This window comes from Apostichopus japonicus, chromosome 20, assembly GCF_037975245.1.
Source record: "Apostichopus japonicus isolate 1M-3 chromosome 20, ASM3797524v1, whole genome shotgun sequence".
Lineage (NCBI taxonomy): Eukaryota > Metazoa > Echinodermata > Holothuroidea > Aspidochirotida > Stichopodidae > Apostichopus > Apostichopus japonicus.
In genome coordinates, this window is record NC_092580.1 from 28603845 (window position 1) to 28630550 (window position 26706).

General features: G+C 38.1%; 2 protein-coding genes and 1 long non-coding RNA gene across 11 annotated transcripts in view; 1 reads left to right on the top strand and 2 right to left on the bottom strand.

The window, feature by feature from the left end:
* Positions 1-26706, bottom strand: part of LOC139961242 (ubiquitin carboxyl-terminal hydrolase BAP1-like) — a 228619-nt gene that overhangs the window by 40016 nt on the left and 161897 nt on the right. The window lies entirely within an intron of this gene.
* LOC139961743 (uncharacterized) lies at positions 1060-3940 on the top strand. The gene is made up of 2 exons (XR_011790976.1): positions 1060-1196; positions 2260-3940. It is a non-coding gene; the product is annotated as an uncharacterized lncRNA (long non-coding RNA).
* Positions 20167-26706, bottom strand: part of LOC139961241 (calcium-dependent secretion activator 1-like) — a 100051-nt gene continuing 93511 nt past the window's right edge. For all 9 annotated transcript variants that reach the window (XM_071960317.1, XM_071960316.1, XM_071960318.1 and 6 more), the window contains 6 exons: positions 24575-24730; positions 23834-23984; positions 23293-23451; positions 22151-22258; positions 21166-21270; positions 20167-20610 (listed from right to left, as the gene is read on the bottom strand). In XM_071960317.1, the coding sequence (XP_071816418.1) occupies positions 20443-20610; positions 21166-21270; positions 22151-22258; positions 23293-23451; positions 23834-23984; positions 24575-24730 (847 nt within the window). In that variant the 3' untranslated portion in view covers positions 20167-20442. The remainder of the gene's footprint in view (positions 20611-21165; positions 21271-22150; positions 22259-23292; positions 23452-23833; positions 23985-24574; positions 24731-26706) is intronic.

Here is a 26706-nt window from a genome sequence, read left to right on the forward strand (position 1 = left end):
TACAATAAGAGTTATAAAAGGGTACTAAATATAAGGCTACATCAGTCCAATCGAATTTCTGCAAATTAAGTGCCCTTTGATGTCGGTGCCCCCCCCCCCAGATTAAAAGTGCTTCCGCCGCCCTTGTTAGCTTATCATAACCACGCCTCTTATTATAATTTGGAAAGATATTCTTCAAATATTTCAAGGTATAAGTTATTCTGTAACACAAAGAGAGCATGGCAATATATGGGGAAGAGGACCCAAACATTCCCGTCATTGAAGGTTGGCATATAGACTTTGGATGTTCAAAATTCTTTTTTGATTCAGATTTAATTTAAGTTCGTTATTGTTTATTCGATTTTGTTGTTAGGTTTGCTACAATGCAGCTTCATGCAGCCCCCCTCCCCATCCCTTCGGACCCGCCCACCATATGGGACCTACAAATACGTTCCACGGAAATTTAATTCTTCTCTCCACATATATTTTTGTGTTTTAAACGAGAAACAAAGATAAAAAACAAAGACGCCAAATTCAAAATTTTCCGGGGACTTCGTCGCCTGTTACCCATTTGTCTTAGTTATTTTCATAATTCGTTTCTTTATGTTAGTTATTTGTGTACTCTATGTACAGGGAGTGTCTCACTAGATAAGCCCACAACGATTTTTTTGATACACTTGCTTTCACATTCCATAACTCTCTGCATTAGCTAATTAAAATGTGTACATGTTGTGAGAAAAAAACAAATAAATAAACGAAACGAAACGATAATGTGGTCGTTTATGGCGTTATTCGGTTTTCACTTAAGATACTGATGTTTTATGTCAAATCGAAATGTTTAAATCGGATTTGTTCACCCCTAATTTCAACTTTCATCTAAAACATATGATATTTTGCTATTAAATGGTGACGTTTTACTTTGAAGTTTTAAACGTGTTTTTTCCTTATTTATAGCTCATTTTAGCATGAACACCTATATTTGAGTAATTGTGACATCTCAATTACACTCGTGAGATTAGACGTGTTTGCTATATCATCCTTTCTCTTTGAGTCGCTTCATTGATATTTCTGATCTGGTCTTTACATTCTCTGTTTTTCATATACTTTTCCAGTCCAGTGTACTGAGGATAATGATATCCAGGATGTCCGAAATATTAGGATCCTACTTGGTCTCCAGATCCATCCTCCCAGGGTTCAATCAGTTCCTACAGAGTTTGGTACGCCGTCATGTTTGTTAAATGTTCATCTTATTGCAGGATATGTAAAGCATTAACAGATTATTCTTACCAGGATTTTAGTATCTTGATATATCATAATCCAAGAAATTAGAAACTTCACTTCAAGTAATATGTTAATATCCCTGCTTTCTCTGCCAACATATTGGCTTCATTAAAGTAAGATTACAAGAAATATTAAGTTGTTAAAGCAAACTTACTAGTTCCACGATCCATCGCTATAGTTACTACGTATAATTATCATGCATATTCATTAACTGCAATATATTGAACAGCCAGTTGGTACAAATTTTCCAATGCTTCACCACGTTATTGTCTTATATTGAACAGCCGTTTTAAACTTTATCAAGTATAAGCGAGGTGTTCACACATCGTCAATGCGATTGCTTTGAAGCAGGATATGAAAGTACATCAATACCAAATATTGTCCCAACTGAGTGATATTAAATAAACCACTGTATCAATGTAACCACATATGTAATCAATTTAACCACGACTTCAAGTTTCCTTAATATTCGATTCGTATCTCGTAACGTTAACAATTCCCGAACGTTTACTATCAAACCTAACCCCTAAAACATTGATTCATCCTCAAGTTTCCTTAATATTCGGTTCGTATCCCGTAACGTTAACAATTCCCAAACGTTTCCTTACTAAAGTATCATATTTAATCAAGGTTGGGCGAAATGACCAGGCTGGTTGGGGGAAATGACCAAGCTGGTTGGGCGAAATGACCAGGCTGGTTGGGCGAAATGGTAAGGTTGGGCGAAATGGCAGTTGGGCGAAATGGTTGTTAGGCGAAGTCCTTCCGTCGAGTACTTGTAAGTCAAGTACATCCGGGTACTTCGGGTTTCGAGTTACAAGCTCTAGTCCGATTACTGTTTTAATAATCCAAGTACCGAAATGGAGTACTTTTTCATCCGGCTTCTTTTTCGAGTACTTTTTCGAGTTCCATATAAAAATTCCGTTACGTTAATGTTCAAAGATTAGTATTGTAAGCAAACGAAAATTAATAACCTGACATCGTTGTCTTTGATTGTTATAGATGAGTTAAGCCCAGCAATGTCTACTGACCGTTGTTCATCTGAAAATGGACGCTTGGTAACCCATCCCACCGACAACCATTGAATCAATTAAATTGGATTTTAGATTTTCTGAAATTTACTCAACGTAATAAACCGGATGGAGGACGGTATCACGCCAACAACATGTTACAGTTTTATTATGTTATTTTGTAGTACTGTTCATGAGGGTGACGTCATCTTGCCTCGTTTCCGTTATAGTATTTTAATGTATTGTTGTAAAAGTGCGCGTTTGTCTGTAATATTTCTCATCTGTGTGTACACAGGCTGCAGTGTTTACATTTATCTCTTTTCAGTACAAAGACTATCCCCATCTATCATGCATTTATGATGCCTATATGAACCATGAACACCAGTGGCACTTCAAAACAAAGTCAGTTTGTCTTATCTATAACAGAAGGGTCCACCCCCCCCCCCCACGTCCCCGCTTGAAGGACCTCTGCAACCCACATGCGAGTTTCTAAAGTAGTCCAAAAAGGATGGTTGCCTAGGACCAAGTTTATAATCTATTTCTACAAACTTTTATTGTTGTTATTGATTACAAATTTGACACTGTTTTGTTATTTACGGTGGTGTCTGCAAACTGTAGTCCACTAAGAGACCCTGGCGAGATATGAGCAATGCCTACTGGCATTTTCAAACACTTATATCTAATAGCATTATAGCTGCTAAATCATATCCCCAAGTCACTGTATACAATGGTTTGAACTTTTTCAAAGTTCCTCCAAAACAGATATTTTTAGATAATTTTAATGTTTTGAAATCTTGTCTTAATAGGGGAACCTTATTCTTTTTAATTGTAAGTTAGCGACATTCGCTTTTGCTTTGTATAATAAGATATTTTTCTTCAAATTCTGTTGTAATCAGCAAAGTTTTTTTGTGACATTTCAAGGTCATCATTCAGTACGTATTTTCTACAAACGTTTAAGTTAACTAAATTAATATCCTGGTACATGACTGGTTCAGACAATTATGGATTTACCGAGCAGAAAAGACTGGGTGAAAATAAACTGATTTAAGTTGAAAAATGAGTGACCATTATTTACTTAACTATTTAGTGACAATGCAGATTACCAGTGTAAGTGTTTATCTCAGGTAAACTACCGTGTCAGCTAACAGACTGACAGTCTAGACTGTCAATCTTAACTAAATATGTATATTATAACATTTTCGTTTATAAGCCTGTATATAAGCCTAATATGCAGCTGAAATATAGACAATGGTGATGATTTATGGTGTCTGCTATGTTGTTTGTACTCCTGAGTCCTTAATTTTTCTTGTAATGGGAATTTGTGATATTTCTATAATAACGATGATCAAGTAGGTCTCAGGAAAGAGAGATCCACAGCACAAAGAAATGTAGACATATATGGCCTTGATGCGTCGAGGTATTGGCTGCTATTTGTAACCGAATAATTGGGACTACTATCTTCTTTGGAAATTCAGACAACAAGCGGGGGGGGGGGGGGAGGGGGAGACACCATTAAGTAACTACGGTCATGTGCTTTCTTTCTTTCTTTTTTTTCCCTTTTCTTTACAGGGAGTCCTCTACTTTGTTAAGCCATCTGAAGGTTTTTTAGAGGACTTCCTATCATATTGTATATATTCACGTGATGAAACAAAATAAATAAATCAATAAATCAATGTGTGTATGTACTGACGACTATGAAATAGTACTTAAATGTTTGTTTGCTACCTCACCCCCCCCCCCCGCCACCCCACCCCGAAATCCCCCCCACTCCCTTCGCCCTCCATCCCATCTCATTCTGTTATCCCTCTAATTGAGGAAGTTGGTCGCCAGTGTAGTCCCCACCATGAACCAATTTAGCTAAGGCATTTTCGTGTAGTTACAAAATCTGTAGGAATATTGTGTCAGTGTGCCTGGCATATTTGAAGTGACCAATTTGGGGAGTTCCTGATTAGCATTGGGCAGTTTGTTTCTGGACAGGTATAGTCCATATGTGAGTCACTGAAAAACCATGTGTTTAGAAAATCATTACTCGATATAGAAATGCACTATAGAGAGCTTCCCATTGCTTCATTTTGCACATAAGACAGCCTGCATCAATGAAGAACCCTATTCCGAGGGGGTCACATTGATTTTATTCTTTTTTCTGTCTTCAAAAAGATTTGTTTACATTAAAAAACCAGTCGTTTTGACCTTTTTTTTCAAAAAAAATGTGAGAACAGTGAAAACCTTGAAGTCAACTAACCCTATCCAATACAACTAGCTAAGACATACAAGGAATCATGTCAGGAGCCTTCACAGGCATATGTAGAGAGATGGCTCTATATTTGGGGAAAACATGTCAAAAATGACGTTTTTCGGTCTAAGTTAGGGCCAAAACACGGTCAAATTTCCGATAATATTTCTCCAGAATGCCTCATCCTACAGAGTAGATTTTTAGCTCTCCAGAAGCGCACACACTGAAACGCTATGCTACATAGAATTAGCAATAGCGCCTCCACTTTGTGAGTAATCCTTAGCAATTCAACTCGAGCATTTTTATGGAATCGAATTTCGGTCAACCACAGTTGAAACGCTTCGTGTAGAGACCGGTGTGAAGTTAGATACTTATTCCCCGTTCCTCGTTCGATATTCGCGAATGAGTAACTCAGCTACCTATTCGGTTACGTATTCGACAATGGTATCGACGTAACACCTCTGGCATGACTAAAGATGTTCAACATTTGGTCGTGGAAAGAGGTTTATCTATGGCCCATGGGTCATATGAACTCTAATGACTATGTAGAAGGGTACCATAATGCATCTTGCCCGGTCCAAATAGTTCTGGACCAACTAAAATGACCAGTACTTCATCAGTTCTTAAATTAATGTAAAAAAATTACTTTAGGCCCTAATCAAGACTAGCACGCCTTGGACCACCTTACCAATGGGTCATATGAATTCTTAACACATTGTAGAAGGATACCATAATGCGTCTTGCCCGGTCCAAAGAGTGCTTGAGCAATTAAAATGACCATTAAATCAACATTTTTTTAAATAAATGTAACGGGAACTGAAATAAAAACATTTGGGCCCTAATCAAAACCAGCACGCCTTGGACCGCACAACCAATGGGTCATATGAAGTCTAAGGACCTTGTAGAAGGGTAACATAATGCGTCTTGCCCGGTCCAAAGAGTGCTTGACCAATTAAAATGGCCACTAATTCATTACTTTTTTAATGAGTGTAACGGGACCACGTAAAGGCTTTGGGCCCTAATCCATGCAGCACGCCTTGGATCACCAAACCAATGGTTAACATGAACTCTAAGGACATTGCATAAGAGTACCATAATGCGTCTTGCCCGATCCAAAGAGTGCTTGACCAATTTAAATGACCACTAAATCATTACTTCTCCAATGAGTGTAACGGGACCACGAAAAAGCTTTGGGCCCTAATCCATGCAGCACGCCTTGGATCACCAAACCGATAGTGAACATGAACTCTAAGGACATTGTAGAAGAGTAACATAATGCGTCTTGCCCGGTCCAAAGAGTGCTTGACCAATTTAAATGACCACTAATTCATTACTTTTTTAATGAGTGTAACGGGACTACGAAAAAGTTTTGGGCCCTAATCCATGCAGCACGCTTTGGACCACCTAACCAATGGGTAACATCAACTCTAAGGACATTGTAGAAGAGTACCATAATGCGTCTTGCCCGGTCCAAAGAGTGCTTGACCAATTTAAATGACCACTAAATCATTACTTCTCCAATGAGTGTAACGGGACCACGAAAAAGCTTTGGGCCCTAGTCCATGCAGCACGCCTTGGATCACCTAACCAATGGGTAACATTAACTCTAAGGACACTGTAGAAGAGTACCATAATGCGTCTTGCCCGGTCCAAAATGTGCTTGACCAATTTAAATGACCACTAAATCATTACTTCTTCAATGAGTGTAACGGGACCACGAAAAAGCTTTGGGCCCTAATCCATGCAGCACGCCTTGGATCACCAAATCGATAGTGAACATGAACTCTAAGGACATTGTAGAAGAGTAACATAATGCGTCTTGCCCGGTCCAAAGAGTGCTTGACCAATTTAAATGACCACTAATTCATTACTTTTTTAATGAGTGTAACGGGACTACGAAAAAGTTTTGGGCCCTAATCCATGCAGCACGCTTTGGACCACCTAACCAATGGGTAACATCAACTCTAAGGACATTGTAGAAGAGTACCATAATGCGTCTTGCCCGGTCCAAAATGTGCTTGACCAATTTAAATGACCACTAAATCATAACTTCTTTAATGAGTGTAACGGGATCACGAAAAATCTTTGGGCCCTAATCCATGCAGCACGCCTTGGACCACCTAACCAATCGGTAACATGTACTCTAAGGACATTGTAGAAGAGTACCATAATGCGTCTTGCCCGGTCCAAAGAGTGCTTGACCAATTTAAATGACCACTTAATCATTACTTCTTTAATGAGTAAAATGGGACCACGAAAAAGCTTTGGGCCCTAATCCATGCAGCACGCCTTGGATCACCAAACCGATGGTTAACATGAACTCTAAGGACATTGTAGAAGAGTAACATAATGCGTCTTGCCCGGTCCAAAGAGTGCTTGACCAATTTAAATGACCACTAATTCATTACTTTTTTAATGAGTGTAACGGGACCACGAAAAAGCTTTGGGCCCTAATCCATGCAGCACGCCTTGGACTACCTAACCAATGGGTAACATTAACTCTAAGGACATTGTAGAAGAGTACCATAATGCGTCTTGCCCGGTCCAAAATGTGCTTGACCAATTTAAATGACCACTAAATCATTACTCCTTTAATGAGTGTAACGGGACCACGAAAAATCTTTGGGCCCTAATCCATGCAGCACGCCTTGGACCACCAAACCGATGGTTAACATGAACTATAAGGACATTGTAGAAGAGTACCATAATGCGTCTTGCCCGGTCCAAAGAGTGCTTGACCAATTTAAATGACCACTTAATCATTACTTCTTTAATGAGTAAAATGGGACCACGAAAAAGCTTTGGGCCCTAATCCATGCAGCACGCCTTGGATCACCAAACCGATGGTTAACATGAACTCTAAGGACATTGTAGAAGAGTAACATAATGCGTCTTGCCCGGTCCAAAGAGTGCTTGACCAATTTAAATGACCACTAATTCATTACTTTTTTAATGAGTGTAACGGGACCACGAAAAAGCTTTGGGCCCTAATCCATGCAGCACGCCTTGGACTACCTAACCAATGGGTAACATTAACTCTAAGGACATTGTAGAAGAGTACCATAATGCGTCTTGCCCGGTCCAAAGAGTGCTTGACCAATTTAAATGACCACTAAATCATTACTTCTTCAATGAGTGTAACGGGACCACGAAAAAGCTTTGGGCCCTAATCCATGCAGCACGCCTTGGACCACCAAACCAATGTGTAACATTAACTCTAAGGACATTGTAGAAGAGTACCATAATGCGTCTTGCCCGGTCCAAAATGTGCTTGACCAATTTAAATGACCACTAAATCATAACTTCTTTAATGAGTGTAACGGGATCACGAAAAATCTTTGGGCCCTAATCCATGCAGCACGCTTTGGACCACCTAACCAATCGGTAACATGTACTTTAAGGACATTGTAGAAGAGTACCATAATGCGTCTTGCCCGGTCCAAAGAGTGCTTGACCAATTTAAATGACCACTTAATCATTACTTCTTTAATGAGTAAAATGGGACCACGAAAAAGCTTTGGGCCCTAATCCATGCAGCACGCCTTGGATCACCAAACCGATGGTTAACATGAACTCTAAGGACATTGTAGAAGAGTAACATAATGCGTCTTGCCCGGTCCAAAGAGTGCTTGACCAATTTAAATGACCACTAATTCATTACTTTTTTAATGAGTGTAACGGGACCACGAAAAAGCTTTGGGCCCTAATCCATGCAGCACGCCTTGGACTACCTAACCAATGGGTAACATTAACTCTAAGGACATTGTAGAAGAGTACCATAATGCGTCTTGCCCGGTCCAAAATGTGCTTGACCAATTTAAATGACCACTAAATCATTACTCCTTTAATGAGTGTAACGGGACCACGAAAAATCTTTGGGCCCTAATCCATGCAGCACGCCTTGGACCACCAAACCGATGGTTAACATGAACTATAAGGACATTGTAGAAGAGTACCATAATGCGTCTTGCCCGGTCCAAAGAGTGCTTGACCAATTTAAATGACCATTAAATCATTACTTTTTTAATGAGTGTAACGGCACCTGAAAAAGCTTTGGGCCCTAATCCATGCAGCACTTGGATCACCAAACTGATGGTTAACATGAACTCTAAGGACATTGTAGAAGAGTAACATAATGCGTCTTGCCCGGTCCAAAGAGTGCTTGACCAATTTAAATGACCACTTAATCATTACTTCTTTAATGAGTGTAACGTGACCACAAAAAACTTTGGGCCCTAATCCATGCAGCACGCCTTGGACCACCAAACCGATGGTTAACATGAACTCTAAGGACATTGTAGAAGAGTAACATAATGCGTCTTGCCCGGTCCAAAGAGTGCTTGACCAATTTAAATGACCATTAAATCATTACTTTTTTAATGAGTGTAACGGCACCTGAAAAAGCTTTGGGCCCTAATCCATGCAGCACTTGGATCACCAAACTGATGGTTAACATTAACTCTAAGGACATTGTAGAAGAGTACCATAATGCGTCTTGCCCGGTCCAAAGAGTGCTTGACCAATTTAAATGACCACTAAAGCAGTACTTCTTCAATGAGTGTAACGGGACCACGAAAAAGCTTTGGGCCCTAATCCATGCAGCACGCATTGGACCACCAAACCGATGGTTAACATGAACTCTAAGGACATTGTAGAAGATTACCATAATGCGTCTTGCCCGGTCCAAAGAATGCTTGACCAATTCAAATGCCCACTACATCATCACTTCTTAAATGAATGTAACAGGATCACGAATAAAAAGCATTTGGGCCCTAATCAAGACCAGAACGCCTTGGACCACCTACCTGATGGGTCATATGATTTTTTAAGACAGTGTAGAAGATTACCATAATGCGTCTTGCCCGGTCTAAAGAATGCTTGACCAATTCAAATGCCCACTACATCATCACTTCTTAAATGAATGTAACAGGATCACGAATAAAAAGCATTTGGGCCCTAATCAAGACCAGAACGCCTTGGACCACTATGGGTCATATGATTTTTTAAGACAGTGTAGAAGAGAACCATAATGCGCCTTGCCCGGTCCAAAGTGTGCTTGACCAATTTAAATGACCACTACATCATCACTTCTTAAATGAGTGTCCATCTCATATGTTATGTATCGTGCGTTTAGTGTCAACCGGTAGCATTACAAATTGCACTTTGGACCCTCAAGGAATGAAAAAGAGAGAACTCGTTTTAAGTGCATTCCAATTAATGGCAGCATGTCTATATACATGGCCAAATTCTGTCGGAAAGTTTTTAAAATTTAAGAAAGCCTCTAAATGACTTCCGAATTCATCGATATGTTACCATATAACACTTTAACTTACTCAAATCACTTACGAAATTTTAGTGTTTCAGCCTAATCAAAAGGGAAAAATTGCAATGAGGCAGATATTTGAACACGATGGCATAAAGCGACAGCATCTTTCTAGGGCTGTAGCAAGGCCGTAGCAAGGCTGTAGCAGGCTTGTAGCAGGCATGCACTGTCATGATAGCCCCATGAAGCTTATGAAGCTTACAGCCGGACAAACAATCAAAGAAATAAACCATCCCCTATATAGGCCTACCAAGTACCATGCAGTAATGGTACATGCAGTAACGTTCAAACATTGAACAATATCACTTTAACTCTCCTAACGTGGGTCAGAGACATTCGTAGAAGGAAAGATATTCCGATATTTCATTCATTTGGGAATAAAAATGCAAAAAAGCAGTTAAACTGTCAACATGCTGCAGATTATTTCAGTTATCTATCAATTTTAATGGTTCGACGCAAGGGAGCAATCACGCTATGATAAATATGAACTCTCAGCCTTTTAAAGGTAATTCCATGGACGTTTGAAATGACGGTAGGCAGTCAGTTCGTACATCGGTATCAATTAGTTCGAGCCTAATGTTCAAGCGCTCTTTTACGAGAGAAAACTTCTAGGAAACATCCTGAATGAATCATTCAATTACAATCAAAACGCATGGTCCTTTATTCCGCTCCTTCAAATTTATCTTATGAAGTATTGAGTAATAGTGTTTGGAACATCTTTGCACATAGATTGGTAAAAGTGTATCAATTCTACCAGATTAAAGTAATTTGGCATGAAAATTTCTCTTCTGCAAGTACATTTCAATCCAATCAGAGAATAAATGGAGAGGGGTGGGGGGGGGTGGATATTAAGCATGTAATATTTCTCTTGACTTCTATACTTCCATAATTGACTCAGCATATAGCCTAATTGATATTTACCGAAGAATTAATACATTAAATACAATTGTAAGTGATTAGAAAGTGTATTTTTGACTTAAATTAACAAACGCGAAATTGACCTATCTAGCACTTTTGCTAATGGATTGAATGTGTTTTGTGTATTGTGTAAAATTTGTATAGCTAGATTCAGGGACGTAGCTAAGGCATGATGATTGGGGGTTTAGTGGCTGAAATTCCAACTGGATGGGTTTTGGAGCCAGAAAATTCCGAGTGCTGCCTTGTACCCCCCGCACTATACTCGTCAACGATACGGTCAGTGACAGTCAGACACCCTATCTTTCGCGACTGCACTTATGTTCCAAACTTTCTCGGTACATTTGTACCACTGGCCCTCACTTCACAAACTTACCAATCACTCTATCTGGTTAAGCGAGTAAGCAACTGAGTACAAGTTATCTGCTTGATAAGCTACATAGACTACTGACTAAAAAAGCTATGTTAATGTAACAAAGGGGAAAGTTTTTTTCAACAAATTATATTCGACGACATAGTGAATTACCCAACAATACAGTGCTTTTTCCTAGCGCGCTTAATATTATTTTCTTGGGGTGGGGGTGGGGCTATTTATCACTCACATGAATAAAAAAAATTGTTCACTTCATTCCAACTGAGCATTTGGAATGATGTGATCAATTAAACATTTTGCAGAAAAATGTTGAGTTGACGTTATACGATAAGTTGTCAATTAAACATTTTGCAGAAATTTTTTCAATTGCTCAATTGGAATGAAGTGAACAATTGAACATTTTGCCAAAAATGTCCAATTGACGAGATAAGATAAGTTGTCAATTAAACATTTCTCAGAAAATTTTTCAATTGCTCATATGGAATGAAGTGAACAATTGAACATTTTGCAGCAAAAAAATGACTAATTGACGAGATTTGATTAGTTTTCAATTAAACATTTTTCACAAATTTGTTCAATTACTCATTTAAAGCAAGTAAGCAATGCAACATTTTCTGTTTTTTTTTATAACATTTTATCTTGTTATCTAAACAATTTACAGAAAAATTTCACCTTATGGGCAAAGTTTTTCTTATGTTGATGGCATTTTTAAGCTTCCGTAGATTAGCATTGAGCGTTTTATCGTATATGTTGTGCAGTAGTTCTATTAGGCATTTTTTTTAGAGTATTCAAAATCATACGAAGTTTTGTATGGTGGAGTATAAAGATCGCGAGATACAATTTCTCATTGTGACAAGGAAATCGTAGTAAATATGACTGATTCAAGGTCAGTTTTGACCGAAAATTTTAGGTCACTACAAGAATATTTGAAAATTAGAGTACGCCAGTCGGAAAAATTAGAGTGCGACGGTCGGAAATTCCGACTGTCGCACTAAAATTTTCCAACTATCGTCAGTTTTACCAAGATTGGGGGGGGGGGGTGAGACACCCCACACCCCCCTCTAGCGACGTCCCTGGCTAGATTATGGACGTTATAATTAATATTTAGGTAGAACTGAATGAAAGGAAATCAACTAAAAACTCACAGTAACTCTGGTCTATGTTTAGTTGGAATAAACCCAGTGAGACTTCTTATGGTAGATCTGCCTTCTACACTCCAATAGAAACTTTCTATTGAAAAATCGCTAAGAGAAAGAACAAGCACCTGCATGGGAACACGATAAAATCAAAATGCATAGAATGGCACTATAGGGCAACTTGGATGGTTCATTACCAACTATGGCTAATGGAGATCATAAATAAATCAGAAAGGGATTTCGGCATAAAATATATGTCTGGGTAGACCTATTTCACTTGAAGACTATTTTGCTAAATAAACTATTAAAGTCAGTTTATCTCCGCTTGACCCGAGATGACTGATTGTCTGTTTATAGCTCCATGGTCAGCTCTAGAATGTAGCAGTGGAATCTTTCAGAATCTACGAAGGGGGTTAAAGCGTTCAAAACCACTTTCAAGAAGAGAGGCAAGAACACTTCTCTGTTCTTTAAATCTGTAAATATGTGAAGGGTTGACCCGTGAAATGAATAAAAGAAATAAAATTAAGTTCTATGAACGAATAATTAAAACAAAAACGTTTTCAGTTCGTTGCCAGTCTACAGAAATCACTTCATTCTGAAAATGTAGTTGCGCTAAGGTCCCCCCCCCCAAAAAAGAAAAAAGAAAAAAAGAAGAGTGCGCGTGTGTTTCTCCGGAATGGGAAGGAAACTTTGTATGCTGATGATTGTAAAGCACCAATAAGCATTAAACTTGCGAGCCAAAGGTGTTGCTTTTGTTTTGTATCACCACACTGGCACAGACGTAGAGTTGAAATTCAAAAAAGAAGATATTGATGAATGTACTGGATAATGATTGTGCATTAGTCGTTTGTATTGGTCAAATACTCTTTGGACCGGGTAAGACGCATTATGGAACTCTTCAACAATGTCCTTAGAATTCATATGACCAATTGGTTGGGTGGTCCGAGGCGTGCTGGTCTTGACTGGGGCCTAAAAATTTTTGCAGGTCCGTTAACATTCATTAACGAAGTAATGATTTAGTGGTCATTTAAATTGGTCAATCACTCTTTGGACCGGGCAAGACGCATCATGGTACCGTTCTACAATGTTCTTGGACTTCCTGTGACCTATTGGTTAGGTGGTCCAAGGCGTGCTGGTCTTGACTGGGGCCTAAAGATTTTTGCAGGTCCATTTACATTCATTAACGAAGTGATGATTTAGTGGTCAGTTTAATTGGTCAAGCACTCTTTGGACCGGGCAAGATGCATTATGGTACTATTCTACAATGTCCTTAGAGTTCATGTTGACCATCGGTTTGGTGATCCAAGGCGTGCTGCTTGGATTAGGGCCCAAAGTTTTTTCGTGGTCCCGTTACACTCGATGATGTAGTAATGATTTAGTGGTCATTTAAATTGGTCAAGCACTCTTTGGACCGGGTTAGACGCATTATGATACTCTTCTACAATGTCCTTAGAGTTAATGTTACCCATTGGTTAGGTGGTCCAAGGCGTGCTGCATGGATTAGGGCCCAAAGTTTTTTCGTGGTCCCGTTACACTCATTTAAGAAGTAATGATTTAATGGTCAGTTAAATTGGTCAAGCACTCTTTGGACCGGGCAAGACGCATTATGGTACTCTTCTACAATGTCCTTAGAGTTCATGTTGACCATCGGTTTGGTGATCCAAGGCGTGCTGCTTGGATTAGGGCCCAAAGCTTTTTCGTGGTCCCGTTACACTCGATGATGTAGTTATGATTTAGTGGTCATTTAAATTGGTCAGGCACACTTTGGACCGGGCAAGACGCATTATGATACTCTTCTACAAGGTCCTTAGATTTAATGTTACCCATTGGTTAGGTGGTCCAAGGCGTGCTGCATGGATTAGGGCCCAAAGCTTTTTCGTGGTCCCGTTACACTCATTAAAGAAGTAATTATTTAGTGGTCATTTAAATTGGTCAAGCACTCTTGGGACCGGGCAACACGCATTATGGTACTCTTATGCAATGTCCTTAGAGTTCATGTTAACCATCGGTTTGGTGATCCAAGGCGTGCTGCATGGATTAGGGCCCAAAGCTTTTTTTGTGGTCCCGTTACACTCATTAAAAAAGTAATGAATTAGTGGTCATTTAAATTGGTCAAGCACTCTTTGGACCGGGCAAGACGCATTATGTTACCCTTCTACAAGGTCCTTAGACTCCCTACGACCAATTGGTTGGGCGGTCCAAGGCGTGCTGGTCTTGATTAGGGCCCAAATGTTTTTATTTCAGTTCCCGTTACATTTATTTAAAAAAAATGTTGATTTAATGGTCAGTTTTATTGGTCAAGCACTCTTTGGACCGGGCAAGACGCATTATGGTATCCTTCTACAATGTGTTAAGAATTCATATGACCCATTGGTAAGGTGGTCCAAGGCGTGCTAGTCTTGATTAGGGCCTAAAGTATTTTTTTTACATTAATTTAAGAACTGATGAAGTACTGGTCATTTTAGTTGGTCAAGAACTATTTGGACCGGGCAAAATGCATAATGGTACCCTTCTACATAGTCATCGGAGTTCATATGACCCATGGGCCATAGATAAACCTCTTTCCACGACCAATTGTTGAACATCTTGTAAGAAAGCTTTTGTCTTGCCAGAGGTGTTACGTCGATACAATTGTCGAATACGTAACCGAATAGGCAGCTCAGTTACTCATTCGCGAATATCGAACGAGGAACGGGGAATAAGTATCTAACTTCACACCGGTGCATTGCAAAACCTTTTCTGAAAGTGACCATATATATGCAATAGAATGGCTAGCTCAATATAGCTAAAACTAAAGTTGCTATTGAACGCCGAATATATACCTGGCTTACTGCAGTGTGGACAGGAAAAGGTGTCGTTTCCAATTGTGACACCAGGATCGGGTGGAGCTGGACGGGCGAGGGAGGGGAAAAGAAATATGAGAGGGACAAGTAGGGAGCGATCAGCTATTTCAACCATATTATAATGCTACCAACAATTATTTCATGTCTAATGAAGGAGAGTAGCAATAAAATACTTGGCTTCCACTTAATTTTCATATCAAGAGCAGCCACTGTTCATTATTTGACTTATATTACAGAATATTTGGGAGGGAGCACTACTGATAATGTTGATAAAAGTATGTAATAGGTGTCTCCGTGGTGGGTAATGAGGGAATGGGGGGGGGGGATGGACCACTGTAAAAAAATATATCCAAATATGACGATGCAACCAAATCAATTTTGACACAGTTATTCTTTGGAAAATTATTGAAAACCCAACCTTGCTATGCCAGCCCCCACCCCTCACCCTTCCCCCCATCCAGTTGTCCATTTTTTAAGTAATTAAAAAACGTACAAAATGAGTACGCAAAGCAAATTATTTCATAGGTTTCATTTCATCAATGTTACAACTGTTGTTTTCTTTCAAATATCTATTAACTGTTTTCTGGAAAATAGAATACACATTAAATTGCACATTAAGGATGGTCATGAACAAAAGACATTTAAGTACATTAATTTTTCCAAACGTTACCTGCAACTGTGATATCACAGAACTAAAAATTTTAACCATGGTTATGAATTAATCAGCACCTTAGGTCTTTAGAGGCACACAAAATGGCCAGTCGGTTGAGAAATGACTTCCTGATGAAAATAGAAAGGGGCAAATTATCACTGAGGAATACAAGGATTGGGTTGAAGGTAAATAAATTGAATTTATGAGATGGATAAATGTGTAGATTTATTGAGAAATGGGAGATGGACCATGTTCACTTTGTATACATTGAGAAATTAATTAAATAAGAAGATGAAGAAAAAAGAAAAAGAAAAAAAAAATGAAGAGGAACCCTGTTGCACATTTGTATCTGAATTTCAAAGTTGCTAAACCTTACAGCTCCCATCCCTTCCAAGTTTATATATTTAATATTATTAACAATCATTTTACAGAAACAAACAGATATTTAGGTATTACTATAAGTTACTCATGTTATCACTTTCCTATCCTGTAGAAAGACTATATGTTTTAAGAATACAACAGGGTAATACTGTGGTTTATTCCAAGGTATGTAGAGGTTTGGTTGCTGTCTTCCAACATAATTTAGAGGTAGTGGACAAACGACGTCCTTGATACAAAGCTTTCAAAAAGTTGATAAATTGCACCCCCATTTATGCAAGTATGAGTTGTTTTTCTATTGCACTAAGTTTGTAAAAAAGTTTATTTGTGCAAATGGATATGGGGATGAATAAATATGCTTTTACCAAAAGACCCGAAACAAAAGGGTAAAACTAAATAAATAGGGGGGGGGAGGGGGAGGGGTGGTAAGGAATAAATTTTGAAAAATCTTAGGCAGGCACAGAATTCAAGAATTTTTTTTTTGGAAAACCTTAATTATTTTATGAGCAAACTTCCACACAACCCTGCATGTTAAATATACTAATGGTAACGTTAACATTACCGTGCAAGGTTAAATGTCCCTGTGCCCTACATTATCACACCCCTTGAACCCTGACACATTCAGCCTATTGTAAAAACTTTAGCTCTATTTCTTCTTCTTTTCTCTATTTGCTTGGTATTAGTAGCTCAGTGGGGATCCTTTGCATTCAAGCAATCATAAGTTGTCTCCCAGTAGCTCAGTTCCCAAGCCAAGAAGTGATGCTTAAACTTTCCTTCATTATTTTTCATTTTGTCTTTAATGGCACTTTTGATCTTGATTGGATCTCATAATATTATAATTAATAGAGACTTATGCTCAAATGTAATACTCCTGGTGCCATTCAGTTGTGTTAACACCTCTCCAATGCCACAAAATTAAATAATATATTTTCTTTCAAATACAGGCAATCACTTGTAAGTGTGAAGCACTGAAGCCTTACTTCAGCAATTTTTTCATCCGCTAAAATTCTAAAATCGAGTTGTTACAGACCAGAACCAAAAGTGTAATGCATAATTTTTAGTATTCCAATACAATCGAATCTTAGTGTTTCTTTGTTGCAGACCAGGAAAGTAAGGAAATATAGTTTATGCATCTGCTGTTTCCTGTAGTTTTTTTCATGTTCCTGTGAAGTACAATATAGTAGTTTCTATAATATAAATGATCAAATTTCTGTCCTTCCATATCTTCAGTAAACCCCTTGGAACTTGGAAAATTTATTTTCTATGGTTATGAAATTATAGGTTATGAAATTATAATTTCAAAGGACATTTGAAAGTACACATCCACTGACCAAGCTAGCATTGATCCTGTGGCTGAGAACATTTATACCTATCAGCAACCAAGAATAGAAAAATGTCTGGGAAATCACACATTCAAAAAGAGTTGTGGGGTCACAGCCCAATTTCATTTGATACAATCTAGGGATTTAGTGGATCCTCTTAGGAGAGAAATGGATATGATAGGGATCACCACCAACTAAAGACTGGGTAGCTAAGTTGGTAGATTGCAGTAGCCTGGTATTGTCACTGATACAAATCTTCATCTAGACAAAAAAGGTCATTTGTCCTTTCATATCTATATGTAAATTCCTTTTTATCCATATCTCCTGTGTAATTGCAACTAACTTCTCAGAGAAGGAAGAAAAAAATGAAAAAAAAAAAAATATCCCAAGGATGTTAGTTTCAAGCCATTTTGTCAGAGATTTTCATAAATTCAGATAAGATTTAGACTACCTCACACCTCAGAGGGTACAGAAAAGTTAAAATTTCTCGTAGAGCATGTCAATTTCCTTTCATCGAATGTCTCAAAACATACCTCTCTTTCCCTTGTTACCAACAACTTAATCAAACATTTAAAGAAAAATTGACCTAAGCTGACCCTCTACGTACCTATCTACCATTGTCATGTGTGGATGATAAAATGATGCATATATGTATCCTCCCATCTTCCTTCTCATGTGTATGTTCCCCTAATATAAAGTTTCATTAATTTTCTAACCTTCCACCCCTCCAGTGCCCCCCCCCCCCCAATGCTACACACTCTTTCCCAGGAAAAGAACCATGGAATTGAAGTATGATGAAACTAAAATAAAATATAGGCTGTTAATATATATATATATAAATGAGATATTGTACAAAGTTAGGTATAGTAACAAATTGTAATAATAACAATGGAATTTGATATAATAATGAATATTGTAATAACAATAATAATAATCATAACAATAATAATTATAATAATTATGGAAGCTAAGAGAAATATTAGACTTACATAAAATTGACAATACCTCTTTGTAACCTTAACAAAAAAAGGAACATATTTGTACGGAAATCATATCACGCTATATAATGCGAATGTAGCTTCGAGTGACAATATATATTTTTTTCCCGTTCTACTTAGCTGACGATGTATGAACAATTGTGACGAAATGTTGAAACGATAGACAGTTACGAACTGTTGAAGGTTGAGATTTGATTGCAAACAGTCCCATTGGCAAAAAAAGGAACAAAAATATAGTTTTGTAGTAATTTTTTGTTTTTTTAAATAGTACTTTAGTACAATACATAGTTTATAATATTATACAAGACAGAGACAAACAAACTGTACATAAGTTGCATACCTATAGACAATTGGCTATGACCTTACATCACGAAAGGAGATGAGAAATATTTAATTTTCTAACTTATGGTTTTTTAAAAATACAAATTACCGTAACATATCATACAATTACTATGAGCTTTATATATTAAAAAGTTAATGATATGCATATTTTTTTTTCTTTTCTCCAAAATTGGAATGTACTGCTGCCTTGTATTAAGAATGTTGTTCAATTGTTTTTTTTCTTTTATTTCTTGCCTTATTTTCTCCTTTTACCATCTGAGCCTTCAGGTCTTATATATTTGAATTTCAAAATAAGTAAATTTGTATTCTGTTGTTAATTTCTGTTGTTACTTTTGGAATGGTTCATATTTGATACTGAAATCTAGCATCTTTATGTGCAGTGACCTAGCCTATCCCTAACTAATGTAATGGTCACTCAGTTCTTGATTTAAGCGGCCAGCCTGTTCTTTCATCACAAAGCAAACAAGCATCTATCTTACAGACTTTTTGCAGTATAGCAAGCAGTTTCTTAACATTGTTTTTCTCTCTTTGGAAACAAAACATTAATTGGCAAATTGATTGGAGATTAATTACATTCAGCATTGAAAAAATTAGCATCAGACATAACCAGCTGAAATAACCTTAACCACATATAAACCCCCAAGATCATCACTCTTAACTGTTTCATATTTTATCATTTTCAGATTCCTAACATCAACCCAGTTATTGCAAAGCAGAAAAATGTCAAATATTGTTTCCATGATAATTTGCAATGAGTATCTTACTCTGTGAGGTTTAGCTGAATTTAAGCACCCACAGATGGACTAACAAACTGTAAGACATGAATGGCAATTCAAGTTGAAAGAAAAGAAGAAAAAACCTTAATTCTTTAACTCCCCAGCCACGTTGGAAGTGGTTTTCTGAACCTGTGAACAAGAATTCAAACATTCTTTCCATAATAATATTAAGTTATTTTTGCCCCCCATATTAAGTATCACTTTATTTAATTTTCATGTCATATGATGTCTACTATATTAATAAACATTGATGCTAGTGATGTTGTCAACTGCACAGTGTTGCATAGTTAGTACTCTTGCAGAAGAATGCTTTATCTATTAAAGTTAATATCTTACTCTAATCAATTTCAATTGTTGTGATAATTACACAGTTGGCACAGCCTAAAGAATTGCCCTGATATATCCAAGGGGGAAATCATGTCCCCCTCCCCCCCCCCACCCCATCTGGTTATTGTACCCATTCAGATCCCTCCAACCCCCTCTATCCTCTTCTGCTGTTGTTTGTCATAGTTTAATTGATCAGTGACGCCAAGGGTCGATAAAACTGCGGAAATAGGGGAGGGTTGATTGAGGACGAGTTTCTCTTAAGACCGAATTACGATGTAATGTTTTCAATTTCAGTAAATCTACCGTAAGATACTGCTGCAGTGATCTCATCTCTTATATGGCACATCTCATCACAAAATAACGGCACATCTCAAAATAACCGCAGAATTTAATCAGATCCAGAGGGAGGCAGGTGTTTTCAGCCTGTGTGCGAGAGAAAATAGACAATCCCCCAAAACTGAATCCTGAACATGTTATCTTCATCGCCTGCTCCTTTCATCGTCTCAGATGTATCCTGCTATCTTTTACTCCAGTCCATGCATCCTTTCTCCCTCTTTTTACTCGTCGTCTTCGTCCGAGAGGCTACTCTGACTCATGACTTCATCGCCGTGCATGACAGAGGCTGTAGCTTTCTCGACTTGAAGTCTCTGAGAGACGTTCTCAAATGTCTTGCTGTTTAAGCCGGAATGGTTCACACCATGAAGCTCAAAGTCTTTGTACATTTTCTGGAAAACACAAAAATTTATGACAAATAGACAGAGCTCAAACTAATCGATATCTCAAGCAAAAATGAAAATGAGATGAGTTTGGGATGAAGCAGTCTGCATTTCTTTCATTCATCACATAATTGCCGCAATGTATACCAGCGCGCATCATTTAATCAGTATAGTAGAACCCATTCCATTATTGGTACGAAGGGTTATCCATTTTTAATGGAGCGATTCAGGCAATCTGTCTGGTTGCTCTTGGAACAAACAATTAAGCCGAAACTTTCAAGGTTTGCAAATGTGGAAAAAAAAAGGTTTTACTGATATGGTAGGTTTGTTGGACACAAATGTTTATGAATTGGATTTCACAGTTAAAAACTTGCTAATACAAACACCCAAATGATTGAAACCATATATAAAATATGTCTGAGCTCTAAATTTGCAAAATTCTATCAACCAAACTCGACATGCAGGTTTAAGACAAGACTTATAGGTTTTGACATAAGTAAAACATGACATAGGGAAAACATGAATGGATCAGGCCATTCTAAATATGAGAATATGAAGACTTACAGATTTGATCCTTAGTAAAGAGTTTAACTGGTAAACATGAAGTTGGAGTTCCAATCTGTCTGACAACCAATCACAGAGTAGGTTCATATTGGAAGTATACCACTCCTGAAAAGGACAACAAAGAAGACACATTAATTCATATCGAACATTTTGATTATTATGTCAAAGGTCACTTTAAAAACTAAACATCAAAACAGCGAGGACAGACATTAAATACCTTGCGATCTTTGTAGTATTCAATCTCTATAACATATTTACGACTCTTTTGGAGAAAGTGGTTGTCCAGGATGAAGGTGACTTCCAAATAATTTCACCAATATTACATGATTTGGAGGAGATTTAGTCAACCTGGTAACAATGACAGTTAACAAGGAAGATTACCTGTCATTGTCACCTACGTATATCATTTCAGTTGAGTATGTGAATGTATTAAACAGCCAATTAAACGACACTCTTGTACACACAGACTTGTGGGGGTGGGGGTATAGTAGACTACACAGGGGGCATGACCTCCATGTGCCCAGGCCTGATTATGGGACTGGCAACCATCCCTCCCAGAGCCATCCCCTCCTCCCTACCATACTGAAGATAACTAACACTGCCAAAGAAAGAAGAGCTGGACGTTGAAAAGCTATTTCTTAAAATATCTGAATGATCTATTTCTTTAGGGCAAGAGAGGGATGTATCTACAAAGCACAGAGAAAGTTTCTTTCATTATCAGGGATGGTTAAGTAAACGTTACCTCGCCAACTTGCTAAAGATTGCTGCTAGAAGCCTGCGACAATGAATCCAAACAGGACAGTCGAAGGTAATAGTTTACTATATCTTTTGTTCAGTTGGAGGGGTGCTATACTGACATGGAGGGGGCAGAGGTGGGATTGGCACCATCCCCTGTTAGCACCCTTGGGATTCACCATTACATGATATATCATTTCAACATTTTTTTTTTAAAATTCTGCTTCCATTTTCATTCTCTCATTCTCACCTCAAATAAGTTCAGGACAAATTCCTCATCGTGAAGTCTTTCCCTGATACAGTCCAAGTTGTCCCGAATGAAATCGCAGTAATCGTCTGCCGTTTCCATACCAGGTTTCTGAAATCAAGCAGAGAGTTGTGAACACTTGTTCCAAAAAGGAAAAAGATAAAGAAAAAGGGAAAGAAAATTCAGAAAACAAGAAGGGAAATTGAATGGAAAACAAATTCTAAACTTTGTTTGTAATATCATTTTGGCCTTTACAAGAAGGTATATGCATGTATTTTATACCATATTGGTCAATGTATGTCATATTACATAAATGAAGAATTAAATTTTCCTCTTAAGAATATTTCTCAAGTTTCGAGGTTTCATTTCTACTTGTCAGATAAGTAGATGAGCCCTTTGATCAGTTTATCGCCATTCTGTTGTGGGAAGGAAACATACAGCAGGGAGAGGCAATGGCGTGATGCTAACAATGGGATGGGTAGGAGGGAAGAGAAGGATATGGTGTGCTGTAGAGGGGGATAGGACAACATATGGCATAGCCTATCAGGGGAAAGGTACTAGGCAAGAACATATCATTGTTGGAAGCGTATGGAGGGAAGGGATGGTGAGAGAAGGGTCAGGTGGGCAGTAGGACAAGTAGTAGGAGAGTGGAGGTGCCAGTCAACTGTTGAAAAAAAAGAGGGAGAATGGAAAATCCCTAGCCTGTTTAAGGAAGGACAGAGGGTCTAAAGTGGACACAGGGCCAGATGGGCCACAAGTAGAGGAAGGGGAGGGAGGTGGGTCCAGTCTCTTATCAGAAGGAGAGAGAAGGAAAGAAACCTGGTATAACATCTGAAGGGTGAGGAGTTGAGAAAAGAAAAAGGCAAAGTTGTTGGCTGTAAGAAGGGTAGAAGGATAAAGAGGGCCTAGGGTTACCTGCAAATGGTAAGTGAGGGAGCAAAGAGTTTAGATTATTGAAAGCAAAGGCAGACCCTTCTTTACAAAGGTAAGAAGGTAAGAAGGTGGGGTGGGGGGGGGGGGGTCAAATGGGTAAATGGGGGGACTAACATGCAGTTGACATTGAGAACATCTGTTTAAAATTCCAATAAACAGAGAGGTTGAATAATGAGGTGGTTAATAACTACAATGACTGACGATGAACTTACAGTGAAAGATAAAATGGGTGCAAAGAAAGATCCTTCGTCATATCTGGATAGCTTTGAGAGAACGTTGGCCAGGACCAGAGTCACCTTCTGTACCATACACTGGATCATCTGCTGGAGATTTTCACTAATGACATGGTTTATGGTTGTGTGGTACTGATGCTGAGAGGTTTAGGAGAAGGAAAACAAATACAGCAATATTAGATGAAAAGATCTTTTGTCATTTTACATGATGAGAATTAGATATATATATTCTACGGCGGTCATCATCTCTGCAAGTTTGGTTCTGTCTGCTGGTACTCGCTCCCTCCGTCTATCAGATATTCAACTTCTGTTGTAAGATTTAAGTCCAAAATTAAAGCTATTTTTTTTGTAATCAGGCTTTCTCTGTATTTGTAATAGTGTAGAGCGCTATATAAATGTATCATTATTATACTATTTTTATACGTTTGGTTAGTTTATACACAGTCAGTTCTTATGACAATTAAGACATTCCATAACAGCAGAGTGGTAACTATGGTAACTAGGTAATGAATATTCATACCTGATCTTGGTCAACCGCTGGTGGACAGAGTTTCAAAGATTTGTCCTTGGCATCGTTGACCACATTCATCATGACACTTATCTCCGTAGCAACCCTGTAGTCACTGTTGTTACGTCCCTTCTTGGTAAATGCCTCAAAGGCAGTCATTGTTCTGAAGGAAAAAGTAAATGTGAAATAGTAGATACAAAATTCCTTAAAATGAAACAAATGCTCATACTATTTGAGTTCATTTATTTATTTGATTTTTCCTCAGTGTACAAAACTTGAAATAGTGACAAAGTAATATTAATTGACAAAAATCATGGTACAATGAGAAGGGAAGTGATCTATAAAACTTTAGTAGGCTTAACTAGTAGAATCACTCCAGAGCAAAAAGACCAAAATGGAATTATGCTTACGAAGAGAATTTACTATAAAGACCTTCAAAAGCAGGATTTCTCTATTTTAGGAAAAAGGAATACGAAATGACTTTATGTTTTGAAAAAAGATCTGTGCTCTTAATAGAGAACTCAAGTGAAGCACAAAGTTGTCCAGACGGAAGGTTGGGCCACAGGACAATTATGTCATTGGGCTCCCTAAGTTTACCTATTGATTATTTGAAAATAAGAAAACTCCAATTTTTTTATCTGATATTTGCCCAGGACAAGGCTGTGCCCCCTCCCCCACCCCCGACCATCTCATTGGCCCTAAGAAGTACTTTACGAAGGTTAGTGCCAAGTTACCATACAAGTGGATTCGTACCTATTTACGCACGACTCGATCATGTCTGCTGCCATCAATTTCAGCCGGTGGTCTAGGTGCTTTGCGAATTCCTCCTGTGGCCAATGCAAGTCCCGTACAAAAGACTGAAGGGCTTCCAACTTCCAGAAGAGATCCTCTGAGGTATCCGTGCCATTTCTGAGGGAAATGAAACAAGTAGAAACGGATATTTGAGATACCTGCATGGGTTTTACCTCGTAAGAGCTACACTGAAATGATCTTACGAGGAAGAAGCTTGTTTTGAGTCACTCACCAAATCCTTATTCATATCATTGAGGTTTCTTTTAATACCTTAGTCAGTTTCTAAATATGCATCATAAGTTTATATGAAGAAATGGAGAACATTTATTGGGGGATGGAGGATGGGGGGTGGGGAGTGGAGGGTGGGGAGTGGAAGTGTGACAGCAGATTTAGTTCAGTTGTGACACATTCTGAGGTAGGTTTGTTCCTTTTTTTCATGGGTTATTCGTTATAGATTGAAACCAATGGTCACTTGCCCACCTTGTCACTTATCAAGACCATCCCTATTCCTGGGAGAGATATCCCAAATTTTCATATATTACTGATATAAAAAGGGAAAATAAATAGAAGAAAAAATCCTGTGTCATTCCCAACAGAGAGAAAACTGTTAACAAACTGCTTATCTACTGTAAAATGCCAGTGTAGGTTAACTATATGAAAGTAAGAGGGCCTGACGTTTCAGTCCTAGCAGGATCTACTTAAATGGTAAACAGAGAAGCACCTCTGAAGAAGACCCTGCTAGGGTCGAAACCGCAGGCCTTCTAACTCTTATATGCTGGTTTATTTCGGTTATGAAGATGGAAAATACTTAAAAGCAGGGATGCCAACCTCTGAACTCAGAAAACTGTACTCACAGACCCAAAAAACTGTATTTTGCCATACAAAACTGTATTTTTTAATACGATGCCTAATTTGACTTGTAACTCTAAACCGAGGGTTTAAACTAACTTGTTTTTAAGTTTATGAGTTAAAAAAATCTGTTATACAGAATTGATACATCATGATTATAACATCTTATAAAGCAGGGTTGTCCAACTTACAGCCCGCGGGCCACAGTCTGGCCCGCTGCAGGGTTGCGTCCGGCCCGCCAGAGATGCTCTACGGTGCGAAATTTTAGTAAGCAGATTTATTGATTACAATTTGAAGCTATATAATCAATCATTCAAACTTTCTGGGTCCATAAAACTGCATACAGGTCAGTCTCACCGGGAGTGGGGGGGGGGGCTGAACTTTATTCATCTGTTTTATCAGGAAGGAAAATAAATTCAAGCGGCCCCCTCCTTCATCAAAATCATTCCATGTGGCCTGCCTCTGCAAAAGGTTGGACAACCCTGTTATAAAGTGTACAATTGATGAAACTTACACACATTGTTGTAATATACTAAATACTTCTCTTATCATATTCCATTGTGGCCTTTTTGCACTTCTGCAGGAGTTCCCGATTTAGTTCCCGTTTGTAACAGGGAACCCCTGGGTCTTAGGCTCTTAGGTATCCTTTTTGTAGGCCTATGTACAAAATTACCTCTGGAGTTTCTCGGAAAGAAAACTTTTTTTTTTTTTTTTTTTAAATTTCCAAAATACGAAAATATGACATCCTACCTAGTCAGCACTGTGCTAAGCGAATGGCCTAGCCACCTCGACGTGTATGTCACCTGTTCATGGCATGAAGTTGGCTATGAATAGTTACTCAAAATATCCATCTCAAAAAGCATCTCAGACAAATCATCCATCTTCAATCTTTACCAAAGTGTAAACTTTAATTACATATTGCCTACATTCCGACATTATTGTGTACTTTTTTTCAGTATTATACCGTTTATGAACAAATAGAAATGTTACGAACTAGAAGTTAAACATACCTATTCGTTACCTATTTAACTCCATGCAAGTTCAATTAGAAAATGTAAGCTGAGGCCAATCAAACTGAAAAGCAAATTGTACCATCGTAACTTGTTTAAAATTACTCTAGAATGTTACCAGATTGATGTAAAGAATTAATAACAACTAGAAACTACTCCAATATAAAATACAACATTCCCTCTTTAAGACATAGCACATACCTTCCAAACAAATGCCGATATCCAGCAAATTGA